Source organism: Nicotiana tabacum, chromosome 11 (assembly GCF_000715075.1).
Source record: "Nicotiana tabacum cultivar K326 chromosome 11, ASM71507v2, whole genome shotgun sequence".
NCBI lineage: Eukaryota > Viridiplantae > Streptophyta > Magnoliopsida > Solanales > Solanaceae > Nicotiana > Nicotiana tabacum.
The window spans coordinates 140935738-140951161 of NC_134090.1; the positions used below are offsets into that span (position 1 = coordinate 140935738).

The window sequence follows — 15424 nt, forward strand, 5'->3', positions numbered from 1 at the left end:
CAATTATTTTTGGAGAAAAAGAGGGGGGCGCTGATTTTTTTCTTTTTAAAATGGTGGGGGTTGTTTCTGTTTCTGTCGTGGAGAAGAAGATGGGCGTTTTATTTTAATAGGTAAAACACGGTATTATATCGTACTTTTCTATATAAAATGAGGTATTATACCGCGCTTTACTTTAATGGCTAAAACTCTCTTAAAGTAAAATGTGGTATAATACCGCATTTTATATAGAAAAGTAACAACAACGAACAACAACGACCCAGTATAATCCCACAAGTGGTGTCTGGGGAGGGTAATATGTACGCAGACTTTACCCCTACCCCGAAGGGTAGAGAGGCTGTTTCCAGGAGACCCTCGGCTCAAAAAAGCAACATAAGCCGATATATTAATACCATAAAAATGCATAATAAAATAACAGCAATATAAGAGATATGAAATACAGAATACGAAATACGAAATAGATGGCTGGTATAGTAAAACTAGCAGGTAAAGCCATGCATCAATAGACGACCAATGACATTCTTAGTCTAACTCCTAACTGGCTAGTCTCACTCTATTGTGCTGTAGAAATATTCACAACTTTCCCCTAACCTACAACCTTAATGCTCGACCTCCATAATTCCCTGTCAAGGGCCATGTCCTCAGTAATCCTAAGTCGCGTCATGTCCTGTCTGATCACCTTTCCCCAATACTTCTTAGGTCGCCCTCTACCTCTCCGCGTGCCCACCATAGCCAGTCGCTCACACCTCCTCACCGGTGCATCAGTGCTCCTCCTCTGAATGTGCCCGAACCATCTGAGTCTTACTTCCCGCATCTTGTCCTCCATGGGAGCCAAACCCACCTTCTCTCGAATATCTTCATTCCTAATCTTATCCATCCTTATATGCCCGCACATCCACCTCAACATCCTCATCTCTGCTACTTTTATCTTCTAGATGTGTGAGTTCTTTACCGGCCAACATTCAGTTCCATATAATATGGCAGGCCTAACCACTGCTCTATAAAACTTACCTTTTGGTAACAGTGGTACTTTCTTGTCACACAAGACTCCCGATGCTAACCTCCAGTTCATCTACCCCACCCATATACGGTGTGTGACATCCTCGTCAATCTCCCCGGTCCCCTGGATAACCGATCCAAGGTACTTGAAACTACCCCTCTTGGAAATGACTTGAGAGTCAAGCCGCACTTCAACCCCCGCTTCCGTCGGCTCAACTCCAAATTTGCACTCGAGGTATTCTGTCTTCGTCCTGCTCAACTTGAAACCTTTAGAATCAAGAGCATGTCTCCAAATCTCTAGCCTCTCGTTGACGTCGCCTCGTGTCTCGTCAATTAGAATAATGTCATCAGCAAATAGCATGCACCATGGCACCTCTCCTTGAATATGATGAGTCAGTGCATCCATCACCAGGGCAAATAGGAATGGGCTGAGCGCAGACCCTTGGTGCAACCCCGTAATAACTGGAAAGTGTTCAGAGTCGCCTCCTACTGTCCTAACCCGAGTCTTAGCTCCAGCATACATGTCTTTAATCACCCTAATATAGTCAACCGGGACCCCTTTATCCTCTAAGCAGCTCCATAAGACCTCCCTAGGAACCCTATCGTACGCTTTCTCTAGATCAATAAACACCATGTGGAGATCCTTCTTCCTATCCCTGTACTGTTCCACCATCCTCCTAATAAGGTGGATAGCTTCTGTGGTAGATCGCCCCGACATGAACCCGAACTGGTTGTCTGAAATAGACACCGTCCTTCGCACTCTCATTTCTACCACTCTCTCCCAAACTTTCATGGTATGACTTAGTAATTTGATGCCCCTATAGTTGTTACAGCTCTGGACATCACCTTTGTTCTTATACAACGGGACCATTGTACTCCACCTCCACTCTTCAGGCATCCTATTAGTCTTGAATATAACACTAAACAATGCAGTAAGCCATTCCAAGCCTGCTCTACCCACACACCTCCACAGTTCAACCGGAATTTCGTCTGGCCCGGTAGCTCTGCCCCCTCTCATCTTACGCATTGCCTCCATGACTTTGTCGATCTCAATGTCCCTACAATTACTTAATTCATGGTGACTGTTGGCATTCCTCAATTCCCCAAGTATAATATCCTGATCCCCTTCTTCGCTTAGAAGTTTATGAAAGTAGGTCTGCCACCTCCTCTTAATCTGGTCATCTCCCATCAAAACTTTGCCGTCATCATCTTTTATGCACCTCACTTGGTCCAGATCCCGAGTTGTCCTCTCTCTCGCCTTAGCGAGTTGAAATAACTTCTTCTCCCCACCTTTGTTCCTTAGTTCCTCATACAGATGAGCAAAAGTTGTCGTCTTAGCCTCTGTCACTGCCATCTTCGCCTCCTTCCTAGCTACCTTATACCTTTGACTGTTCTCTCTCTTCTCCTCCTCGTCAGTGCTCCCTACTAACCGCAGGTAAGCCGCCTTCTTTGCTTCCACTTTATCTTGGACAACTGCATTCCACCACCAATCTCCTTTGTGGCCACCATTGCGGCCCATAGATATCCCTAACACCTCTCTCGCCGCCTTTCTTATACAGTCCGTCGTCGTCGACCACATTGTGTTTGCGTCCCCACTACTTCTCCAAGCTCCCATTGCCGATAACCTTCCTTCCAACTCCTTAGCTTTATCCTTAGTTAAGCGCCCCACCTAATCCTGGGGTGTCCTTGTACTGACCTCTTCTGTCCATCACCAAAAGCCTATGCTGCGTTGAGAGGGTCTCACCTGGGATAACCTTGCAGTCCTCGCACAACCTTCTGTCGTATCTCCTGAGGAGGAGATAGTTAATCTGAGTCTTCGCCACCGAACTTTGGTAAGTAACCAAATGTTCATCCCGCTTCGTAAAACTCGAATTCGCAATGACTAGATCGAAAGCCTTGGCAAAGTCCAACAGCGAAATGTCCCCTCCGTTCCGCTCCCCGAAACCAAAGCCGTCATGCACCTCAGTGTACCCACCTGCAGATGACCCAATATGACCATTGAAATCTCCGCCTATGAATAACCTCTCAGAAGGTGGTATACTACGAACAATCTCATCCAACCCCTCCCAAAAGCGCCTCTTAATATCCTCATCCAAGCCTGCTTGCGGTGCGTACGCGCTAACGACATTTAAAGTACCCTCACCCACCACCAACTTAATAGTCATTAGTCTATCATTCACCCGCCTGACCTCTACCACAGACTCTCTAAGATGGCTATCTACCAGGATACCCACTCCATTCTTACCCCTCAGGACACCAGAGTACCACAACTTATACCCATCCATGTTTTTCGCCCTCGATCCAACCCACCTAGTCTCCTGGACACACGCTATATTAATCCTCCTCTTCTGCAGGATTTTCGCCAACTCTATGGATTTACTCGTTAGTGAACCTACGTTCCATGACCCGATTCTCAACCTATAGGCTCCCTTGCCCCCTCTACCTCCACTGCTACCCGACCCACCCCCTGACCCCAGCCCCACACTCTGCCCCACCCGAGGACATGCCCTTATTCTATCATCCCAGACTGCAGCCACTACACTTACAACAATCTAGAGAAGACTCGCTAGTGCACAACGGACAACAAATCAAACCAGAAGGAAACCAGTGGTAACTAGTATCCTAGATGAAAGGTTTAACTATTGCGAAGTAAAGTAACAGTAATTTAGCTAACACCAAAAGGGAAACAGTAAAACAGGAGGTACCAACTCCTGATAACAAAACTTGTGGCTGATTTGCTGTACTCGATGTAGTTGTACGCTCGCGCACCACTTTCTACCGCTCTTTGCTGACACTCGCCCAGGTTGCTTTCTTTTGCCAGTGCTCGTGCGCCCAACTTGTCTCCAATACTCTGAGAATTCCTGAAAACACAGAAAATAACACGACCCAAAGTTATATAGAAAAGTAACTACTTCTTTTTTATAGTGTAACATGTTTTTGAGTCCAAAAAGTTTGACATTTAAGTTTCGGACTCGTTCTATGCAACTAACACAACTTTCAAAAAATTAGAATCATTAAACTGCCAAATTTTGACATTGACGTAATATTTTCAATCACAGCTTTAATTCCATGTCCAATCGAATACTATCACATAGGATGAAACGGTGAGTGTTATTAATTTCAAAACGTTTAAACTTATTTCAAGCCATCATAATTTATCCTTCATTTTATATTATATATTCCTATACTCTTCATAAATTTCTCTTTCCATTTTATCCTCTCTCTTTTTTTAATGTAATCAACCATGTACTTCATCTTTCTACTTTTTCTGAGAGATGTTAGAAACTTACTATTTCAGCATAATGACATTGTTTGTTCAAGTGTTTACATTTTGCGTTTGTGGAGAGAAATTGGTAATAAAGCTGGTTATCCCAAAGGAAATTTTTTAGCACAACGTTTAGACAATTGAAAGTAGATGCTTTTCAAAAATAAATTAAGGGCAATCATTTTCTTGTAAACCTATTAATTCTACATCTATAATATAACAATTTCCTTCAACGAAAAATATGCATTACATTATCACAACAGTACCAAAATAGTAGAAACGCACAGCAGTTTTACTTAATTTGAGAGTTATTTATTTCTAAAAGACCAACATAAAATTGGATAGATAATAGACTTTGATTTTAAGGAAGAAATTAAGTGGACGTTCCCGTAAAAAAAGTGAGATTTAAAAAAAAAAGTAGTTCTTGATATTAAGATGAAAAAAAATATTAAAATTAACTTGTGTTTGAACATACATTTTGCTAAAAACAATTGCAAGTTTGTGAGTAGAAGATACAGTTTACTTTTTTATAAACATTGTTTAGGAGTCAAATAGTTTTGTGGGCCTTTACAAGCTTGTTTTTTAGTTTTATGATCCTATTTCTTTTTTTAGGGTAAAATTTAAAAATAGCCAGATTTACAACTGATCGTTCAAAAATAGCTCAATTTCAAAAGTAATCGAAATTTAGCCACTTTTCATGTAAAGATAAATCTGAGCAAAAACACTATTTAAAACCGGAAAATACGCTAGTATATTATGCTGGAGTTCCAGCATAAGTATACTTGAACTCCAGCATATTATACTGGAGTTCCAAGATAAGTATGCTGGAACTTCAGCATAATATGATGGAGTTCCATCATAAGTACACTAGAACTCCAGCATAATATACTGGAATTCCAGCAAGTATACCGGTCCAGCATAATATATTGAAGTTTGGAGCACCGGTGCTCCAGTCTTCAGTATATTATACTGGAGCCAGCAAAGTATACCGGTCCAGCATATTTATGCTAGAGTTCATACACAAGTGCACCGAACTTAAGTATATTTTGTTGGACCGGTCTGTACTGCAGCAAAGCTATTTTTTATTGACTTGGTAAACGCATGCTATTTTTAAATGATCAGTCCAAAAACTGGCTATACCGTACTATTTTTACCTTTTTTTTAGATATGTAAGATTTACTTTTACTCACCAGACATCTATCTTTTAGACATAAAAAAGATCAAAAATGACTCTTAATTTCAACATTGCACAGGACCATCAAATGTACAACTATGGCTTTAATACCAATAAATAATTTCTTACTTCTTAGTCTAAAGGTTGTTTGCTCTTCGTCCACACAAACTTATGAAAAATTAAGAGCCCGTTTGGCCATGAATTTTTTTATTTTTTACGAAATTAATACTTAACCATAAAATTTTCAAATTTCAGTTGAAAATAAATTTTAAAATTATTCAAAAAGTTATTTTTTCAAAACTATCATTCAAATCACCTACAAAAATAACCTAAAATTATATTCCTATCCAAACACAACTCTAATATTCAAATACCATTTTCACTTCAAATTTTTTTCACTATTTTCTAGAATTTTGCAATTCTTATGTCCAAACGATCACTAAACCCCTCATTTTCACTTTCCAGTGGTGCTAAACAAAGAAATAGAGATGAAACGTGTTTAGAGATTGAGGTGCTAAACAAAGAAATAGACATGAAGTTTTTTGAGGGTCACCTCACATTCATACTCGAAGCCATGACAAAGAGTATTCTACTACTACTTAGGGCTATTACAACATTGGAGTCGAGAGTCACTAAACTAAGAAACAAGACTCTTAAAACATACAACACACTAACAAAGAACCTAAGATTCTAAGACATTAAGACATGATCCGATGTTTCCATTTCACCCCAGATCAAAAACTCGAGCACCAGGGAGAAAATGAAAACACTGGCCAACCCATATTTCATCACTACTTACATACTAAAACCCTAATAATCTTTAGGAAGACGGACTGGGAGAAACTGAAGAACCAGCTAGTTTGCCGATAGCCACTGGATTTGTCAAGCTAGTTGAACCATTCCTTGGGGGAGAGAAAACAACTGGAAGATATTCATCTGTGTCGCAGATAAATTTCGATGTTGAGAAATGCTTCACCAATTCTTCTTTCCCCTGAAATTAAAACAAGTACCATTACAGCACAGAAAGCAATCACCATCATACATAAATAATGTTCCTATATATAAAGTAAAGCTTGTATGAATCGCATTGCTATTTCTTGCTTAAAATGCTCAATGTGAAATTCCACAAATTTATCAGTTGTCCTAGTCACTGTTCCTGAGCAAAGGGTCTACCGGAAACAACCTTCTACCTTCTTAAGATAAAGGTAAGGTATGCGTACACATTACACTACTCAGACTCCACTAATGAAATCCCACTAGGTTTTTTGTTGTTGTTGATTTCGAATTTTATGGTGAGAATCCCATAATCTCTCATTAATCTCAAACGGAAGAAAATGGATAAGCAATAGATGTTATATTATAATAGTAGTATAGAACACAATTTAACCGGAAACTAAAAAACTTGTTTCCAAATGATTTGACCAAATCCTAAACAGTTAGGTTTAGGACTGTTGGTCTAATACCTACCAAATTGATGAAAATCTTTTCAAGTTACAACAAAGGTGATAATGTAGCCTTTTCTTTTTCTTTCTTTTATTCTTTGAAGAAGGATTTGTAGTGGTGTTTTGGACACTTGATCCAACTTAACAAGTCAAATTTACAATTTATTTACAAACATACATGAAGAAACACTGCATAAATATTAGCACAAGATCAAGAGAACCAGAAATCAGCTCAAGTATTCATAGAACCTTTTACCAAACATAATGCAGTTTGTGTTAAAAGAGAGCAAGAAATGTAATTAAGTTCTCATTATTACCTGAATCCGAGCCCAAGTAACTTCACAGATTTTTTTCGAGGCAAAAATTCCCATGGGAGTCTTAATACCATCCCACTTGAAGTTCTTGAGTACTTCCCCAATTCCAGAAGCAGCAAACCTTGTTGTAAAATTGACAAAAGCATAGCCCAAATTGTTCTCGGTCCTGCATTATTAATATAAAAACAAAGAATAGAGACCTAAAGAGTGAGAGATCATAAACAAAGAAAACAATGAATCTTTTAAGGAGTTAACTTAATAGTATGTGCTGACATTATATTTTAACTCCTCATGGTAACTTAATAGTACTCTAAATTAATCTTTTTATCACAAGTGTATGGCAACTAAAAATATAACATCAAAGACATTAATAAATAGTATTAGTAGCTAGTATTACCCGAAATCTATTGGCAGATAGAGGAAATCATACTCCCAATGATTCTCACGGCAGAAATGATCAATAAAACGCATGAATGGCTCTCGGCTATTTAAATCCATAACAAAAAAGTATATACTGTCAGAAACAGGCAGATTCATAAATGCATATAACCAAAAAAACTCCATTAATATTGGAATGAGGCATTAATGGACAATAAAAATGCATTTAATAGCTGATCATGAATAATAAGTGCATGCAAGACCACAGTAACTGTACATCGGAATAGGAATAGACAGTAAAATTAAAGCCTGAATTAAAAGCCTAACTTTTTTATCGCCTTTTCAGTGACTGAACACTAAAGGGTCAGATAAACTAATACTCCTACCTAAAATGGGACTGAAACTCAACATACCAAAATCACCTTGTTCATTAATATTAGAGCAAGATTATTCATTAACAAGTAAATATGCAAAATGTATACTAATACAAGGGGAAAAACAAAAGTGACCCCATCATAGTATTCTGCAACAAAACCTCATTTTCCACATGCAAAAAGTGATATGATATGAAAATGTTAGTAAACAAAAAAGGAGAATGATAAGATGAAAAACAAGAAGATAAAATAGACAGACCTAAACTGGTTAGGGATGTTACGGATCATAACGGTGGTTTTGTCACAGGAAAAAGAAGGATTTTCCTTAGGAGCTGGAGATTTGTAAACCCCGTCAGTATTATTACGGCGTTTTTTCATCCCAAAACGCCCTCTTTCAGTTTCAGCAGCCCTCAGCCTTGGCGGCAAAAAGGGTTGTTTTTGGCCTCTTTTGTGATCAGCTCGTGGCCTAAAAAACGAAGCCCTAGTCCCATTTTTCATGCCAACAGCAGTAAACATTTCTTTGGCCAAACAAGAATCTTCCGGTGGCTGAAAATCAACATGACATGTATAAAACCAATAAAAGGGAGCTTTGATAAGAGGAGAAGGAACATGTTGTTGGTAGAAGAAGAAGTGAGGAGAAGATGGTTGTGGCTGAGAGGTTGCTGGATTATACACAACTAGCTCATTTTTACCTTGTGGTGGTGGTGGATGGTAAATCTCATGAGGAGGGTAACAAAGCACTAGGTTTTTCTCTGGTTTCCACTCATTAGCTTTTGGGTTGAGTTTTGTTTTCGTACAGCTAACTGCCATTGAAGGATCAGAGAGCTTTTTCTTTAAGGGTTAAAAGATAGATACACCTCCCAACTTCTGAGTACTAGACTATATATTTAGTTGAAGTTAATTAGTGAACTAACAAAATGACACGTTATGTTATACACACATGATTTGGGGGTGAGATAGAGAGACGATCTATCATCTAAAAAAGGGTTATCCTCGTTCGGTTGACGCGGTAAAAATACAAATCTTCCGATAAACTATTAAATTATAGTACTATTTAATTACAACGACAACAACCACTAAGTGGAATCTCGAGACTATATCCCTATCCTGAGAAGGTAATAATGCGTTTTCGAAAGATTTTCGGCTCACGAGAAATAATAAAAATAAATAAATATCAATAAAAAACTAGAAAAATAAAACCAATAACATATAAATCGGCCGAAAAAAGATGGAAGAAAGCAATAATAATAGCAATAGTAATAGGCAAGCAGAAACAATGACAAGGTACTAAAAAATCGAAGCACAAGATATTACAGTAATAAAAACCACCCTAATACTAGCAATCTAAGAAACAACGACAAAGTATTAGCAGGCTAGCCCTAATAAACCCGAAACGGTTCAGAAAACATGTCATGACATATTAATCTTTCACCCTAATCTTCGACCTCCAAATTCTCCTATCAAGAACAATGTCATCGGTAAGTTCAAGTCACATCATATCCTGTCTGATCACATTTTCCAGTACTTCTTAGGTCTTCCTCTACCTCTCCTCCTACTTGCGAGTGCCAATAGTTCACACCTTATCATTGGGGCATTAATGCTTCTCCGCTTTACATGCCTGAACCATAAGTGTTAGTTTCGTGCATCTTATCCTCCGTGAGGTTACGCCCATTATATTTAATTAAAACTATATTTAATTATGGGTATTAATTGATGGTGAGATAATTTTATATTTAAAATAATGATATTAATTATTTTATATACAAAATAGAATAATTAGTTTCGTAGAATAACTCAGCCCAAAGGTAATGATAACATTAGCTATCCTATATGAAATGTAGGATGCAGATCCTCGAGTAATAGACCCCTTAGACGATTATACAAGTTGAAGGAATAACAAGAAAATGCCACATACGTTTAACTATATGTACAGAGAGAGTGTAACTTGGGGATAGGAGATACAGAGAGAAGATCTAGTCATGCTTTTTGCTAAAAGTTATGAGTACTAGCTAGTTCATATATAGGGTGATGGAAACCGGATACCTATGGTGGTTTGAATCAAAATCTGGACAAATTTAAGATTATAATTTTAGGATAATTGTCCGAAATATAACATAGTTCTTCGATCTTTGTTACTTGGTTATTATTTCGTTCCCTTAATTTAATTTCTCTTATAAAATAAAGACCGTAAAGTAAAAATAAGTATAGAGAGAAACTATTATATTATTCGAATTCAAACTGATGTACATAATGAACAGAAATCTCTTCTATTTATAGAAGAAAGAAAGTTGTTGTGTAAACTGCTACTATACCATATATGGATAATCTTTTTACTGAGAGCAATGTTTATCCATAACGGAGTACTGAAAGGATAAGCTTATTATACCCGATATGAATAATCTTCTACCGGGGGTAATGTTTATCCATAACTGGGTACTGAAAGGATAAGCTTATTATACTCGGTATGGATAATCTTCTACCGGGGATAATATTTATCCATAACCGGGTACCGAAGTGATAAGCTTCTTCAGGAAGCTTATTTCCAATATAGTACTAAATAGATAAACATATTTACGGTGGAGTCCCATATGGACAAGCTTCTTCAAGAAGCTTATTTACAACGGAGTACTAAATGAACATCCAAAATATAATATATTTATAACACTCCCCCTTAGATGTTCATTAAAAGATAATGTGCCTCATTAAAACCTTATTAGGAAAAATCACGTGGGAAAAAATCCCAGTGAAAGAAAAAGAGTACACATATTTAGTAAGACGCATTGCTAGGTGCCTCATTAAAAACCTTATAAGGAAAACCCCATGGGGAAAAACCTTAGTAAGAGAAAAAGAGTGCATCGCGTATTTTACTCCCCCTGATGAAAACCTTGTTTCAAATATTTGAGTCTCCGCATTCCAATCTTGTATACCATCTTCTCAAAAGTTGAAGTTGGCAAAGATTTAGTGAATAAATCTGCTGGATTATCACTTGAACGGATTTGTTGCACATCAATGTCACCACTTTTCTGAAGATCGTGTGTGTAGAATAATTTTGGTGAAATGTGCTTCGTTCTATCTCCTTTTATAAATCCTCCCTTCAATTGGGCTATGTATGCAGCATTGTCTTCGTATAAAATTGTGGGTCTTTTCTCACATTCCAAACCACATTTTTCTCGAATAAAATGAATTATTGATCTCAACCATACGCATTTCCTACTTGCTTCATGAATAGCTATTATCTCAGCGTGATTTGAAGAAGTGGCAACAATAGATAGCTTTGTGGAGCGTCATGATATGATAGTACCTTCATATGTAAATACGTAGCCAGTTTGAGATCGAGTTTTATGGGGATCAGATAAATAACCTGCATCTGCATAACCAACAAGGTCTGCACTATCTTTGTTAGCATAAAACAAACCCATATCAAGAGTTCCCTTTAAATATCGCAATATATGCTTAATCTCGTTCAAATGTCTCCGTGTAGGAGAAGAACTATATTTTGCTAGTAAATTAACAGAAAATGCTATGTCAGGCCTTGTAGCATTAGCAAGATACATTAGTGCACCAATTGCACCGAGATAGGGTACTTCGGGACCAAGGAGTTCCTCGTCCTCTTCTGGAGGTCGGAACAAATCCTTATTCACTTCAAGTGATCGAACAACCATTGATGTACTCAATGGGTGCGCTTTGTCCATGTAAAAGCGTTTTAAAACCCTTTCTGTATAGGCAGATTGATGGATAAAGATCTCGTCTGCTAAATGTTCAATTTGCAGACCAAGACAAAGTTTTGTCTTTCCAAGATCTTTCATCTCAAATTCTTTCTTAAGATATTCAATTGTCTTTTGGAGCTCTTCTGGAGTTCCAACAAGATTTATGTCATCAACATAAACAGCAAGTATAACAAATTCTGATGCCATTTTCTTTATAAAAATACATGGATAAATAACATCATTTATGTAACCTTCTTTCAGCAAATATTTACTAAGGCGATTATACCACATGCGCCCAGATTGTTTTAAACCATACAAAGATCTTTGTAATCTGATTGAATACATTTCCTGAGATTTTGCTTCAGGCATTTTAAATCCTTCAGGGATTTTCATATAAATTTCATTATCAAGTGAACCGTACAGATAAGCTGTAACTACATCCATTAGATGTATTTCAAGCTTTTCATGTAGTGCTAAACTGATGAGATATCGAAATGTTATGGCATCCATAACAGGTGAATATGTTTCATCAAAATCGACTCCAGGTTGTTGTGAGAATCCTTGTGCAACAAGGCGAGCTTTGTATCTTTCAACTTCATTTTTATCATTCCTTTTTTGCACAAAAACCCATTTATGACCAACTGGTTTTATACCAGCAGGTGTTTGGACTACTAGTCCAAAGACCTCTCTTTTAGCAAGTGACTTCAATTTCGATTGAATTGCCTCTTACCATTTTGGCCAATCAGTTCTTTGTCGACATTCTTCGACAGATCGAGATTCAAGATCATCACTATTTTGCATAATATTAAGTGCAACATTATATGCAAAAATATTATCCACCACTATTTCAGATCGATTTAAATTAATCTCATCACCGATCGAACTTATTAAAAGTTCCTCACTCACATGAGCTTCGGGTTCATTGATTTCTTCAGGAATCTTAGAACTAATCAGATTTTGGGTCTCTTCAGGAGATCTCTTCATAGTATCGTTTTGATCATTTGTGGATTTTCTTTTTCGAGGATTTCAATCCTTAGAACCCAAAGGCCTACCACGCTTCAGGCGTGCTTTAGGTTCACTATCTCTCATGCTAGTAGATGGTCCTACTGGGACATCAATTCGGATAACCACATTCTCTGCTGGGAAATGCGACTTAGTTATCCTTTTCAAATCAGTAAATGCGCCTCGCATTTGATTTGCTATATTCTGTAAATGGATGATCTTCTGGATCTCTTGATTACGTATAGGGGTACGGGGATCAAAGTGAGATAATGATGAAATTTTCCACAAAATTTCTCTTTTGATTTCCTTTTTCTCTCCCCCTAATTGTGGAAAATTTATTTCATCAAACCGACAATCTGCAAATCGAACAGTAAATAAATCTCCTGTCAATGGTTCAAGATAGCGAATAATAGAGGGTGATTCAAACCCAACATATATTCATATCCTTCTTTGTGGTCCCATCTTACTACGTTGTGATGGTGCTACTGGCACATATACATCACATCCGAAAATTTGTAGATGGGCAATATTTGGTTCATGACCAAAAACTAATTGTGACGGAGAATATTTATTATAATATGTCGGTCTGAGACGGATAAGTGATGTTGCATGCAAGATAGCATGGCCCCAAGCAGTAGTGGGCAATTTTGTTTTTATAAGTAGTGGTCCTGCTATCAATTGCATGCGTTTAATAAATGACTATGCAAGGCCATTTTGAGTATGAACATAAGCTACAGGATGTTCAACTTTTATCCCAACGGATAGACAATAATTATCAAAAGCTTGAGATGAGAATTCTCCAGCATTATCAAGACGAATAGCCTTTATAGGATAATCTGGGAATTGTGTCCTTAATCGAATTATTTGGGCTAATAGCTTTGCAAACGCCAGGTTGCGAGATGATAGTAGGCACACATGAGACCATCTTGAAGATGTATCTATTAGGACCATAAAATATCTAAACAACCCACTTGGTGGGTGAATTGGTCCACATATATCCTCATCTATACTCTCTAAAAAGGCAGGGGATTCAATACCAACCTTCATTGGTGATGGTCTAGTGATCATTTTTCCTTGATAACAAGCATCACAAGAAAATTCGTCATTTGTAAGAATCTTCAAGTTCTTTAATGGATGCCCACTCGAATTTTCAGTAATTCGTCTCATCATTATTGATCCGGGATGGCCCAAACGGCCATGCCAAAGCACAAAAGTATTTGAATCCGTAAACTTTTGGTTTATGATAGAGTGTGATTCAATTGTACTAATTTTTGAATAGTATAAGCCAGAAGATAAAGTTGGTAACTTTTCTACAATGCATTTCTGGCCAGAAATATTCTTTGTAATACAAAGATATTCCCTGTTCATTTCATCTATTGTCTCAACATGATACCCATTTCGGCGGATATCTATAAAACTCAACAAGTTTTTTCGGGACTTGGAGGAGAACAATGCATTGTCTATAATAAGTTTTGATCCCTTAGACAGAAATATTATGCCTCTTCCGGAGCCTTCAATCAAACTTATATTACCAGAAATTGTTGAAACATTTGCTTTTTCCTTATGCAAATAAGAAAAGTATTTCTGATCGTTGAATATGACATGAGTTGTTCCACTATCAATAATACAAATATCTTCATGATTTGTCTTTGATCCAAATATAATTTGAGGGTTATCCATATTCTTCAAAATAACATAAATAAAATATATTATAGTAAACATCATTATCAAAGCATAACTTTTATTTATGTACAATAATTACATAACCATACTATCTATTACAAACAACAAAAATTAAAATATTTACATTTCTACAGATTCACTACCGATTACATGACTTGTTTCTCCTTCTGGGAGTGCAAAGTAATCAGCTACATCCAAATGCATGAAGTCTAAATTATCTTCAGAAATAAAATTTGCTTCAGCATTTTTCTTTGTCTTCTTCAGGGAGGCTTGATAAAGCTCAATCAGGTGCTTTGGCGTACGACAGGTAAGTGATCAGTGCCCTTTTCCTCCACATTTATAGCATGCATTTTCTGTATTTGGCGCTTGCACCACTTCATGCTTTTTTTCCTTCCTTTTCCACTGCTGGTGGTGAAGAGACTTCTTTGGTGAATTATTATTATCATGATTGGGGTTTCTTCCCCGACCACGGCCATGACCATGACTGGGGCCATGACCTATTCCACGTTTAGCTTGGTGGAGGTTCGTCTCATTCACTTCAGGGAATGGACAAGAACCAATAGGCCGGCTTTCATGATTTTCATTAATAGCCCATTATGTTGCTCTGCTATAAGAAGATGTGAGATAAGTTCAGAATACTTTTTAAATCCCATCTCTCGATATTGCTGCTGCAGGAGCATATTCGAGGCATGAAAAGTGGTGAAAGTTTTCTCCAACATATCATGATCAGTAATATTATCACCACATAATTTCAATTGGGAAATAATTCTGAACATAGTAGAATTATACTCACTGATAGATTTAAAATCTTGTAGCCTTAGATGAATCTAATCATAACGTACCTGTGGAAGAACGACCATCTTCAGGTGGTCATATCTATCTTTCAAATTATTCCACAGTATGACTGGATCTTTAATAGTGAGATATTCCATTTTCAGTGCCTCATCAAGGTGATGGCGTAGGAATATCATTATTTTGGCACGGTCTTGGTTTGATGCCTGATTTTTATCCTTGATGGTGTCTGCCAAACCCATCGCATCAAAATGAATTTCAGCATCAAGCACCCAAGACATGTAGCTTTTGCCCGAT

General features: G+C 37.4%; 1 protein-coding gene across 1 annotated transcript; it reads right to left on the reverse strand.

Moving 5' to 3' along the window:
- Window positions 1-6076: 6076 nt before the first annotated feature.
- Window positions 6077-8879, reverse strand: LOC107807855 (uncharacterized). The gene is made up of 4 exons (XM_075225938.1): window positions 8203-8879; window positions 7589-7675; window positions 7195-7357; window positions 6077-6426 (listed from the first exon to the last, which is right to left on the reverse strand). The coding sequence occupies exons 1-4, from the start codon at window positions 8751-8753 to the stop codon at window positions 6256-6258; spliced, it is 972 nt and encodes a 323-aa protein (XP_075082039.1). The 5' UTR covers window positions 8754-8879; the 3' UTR covers window positions 6077-6255.
- Window positions 8880-15424: the final 6545 nt, after the last annotated feature.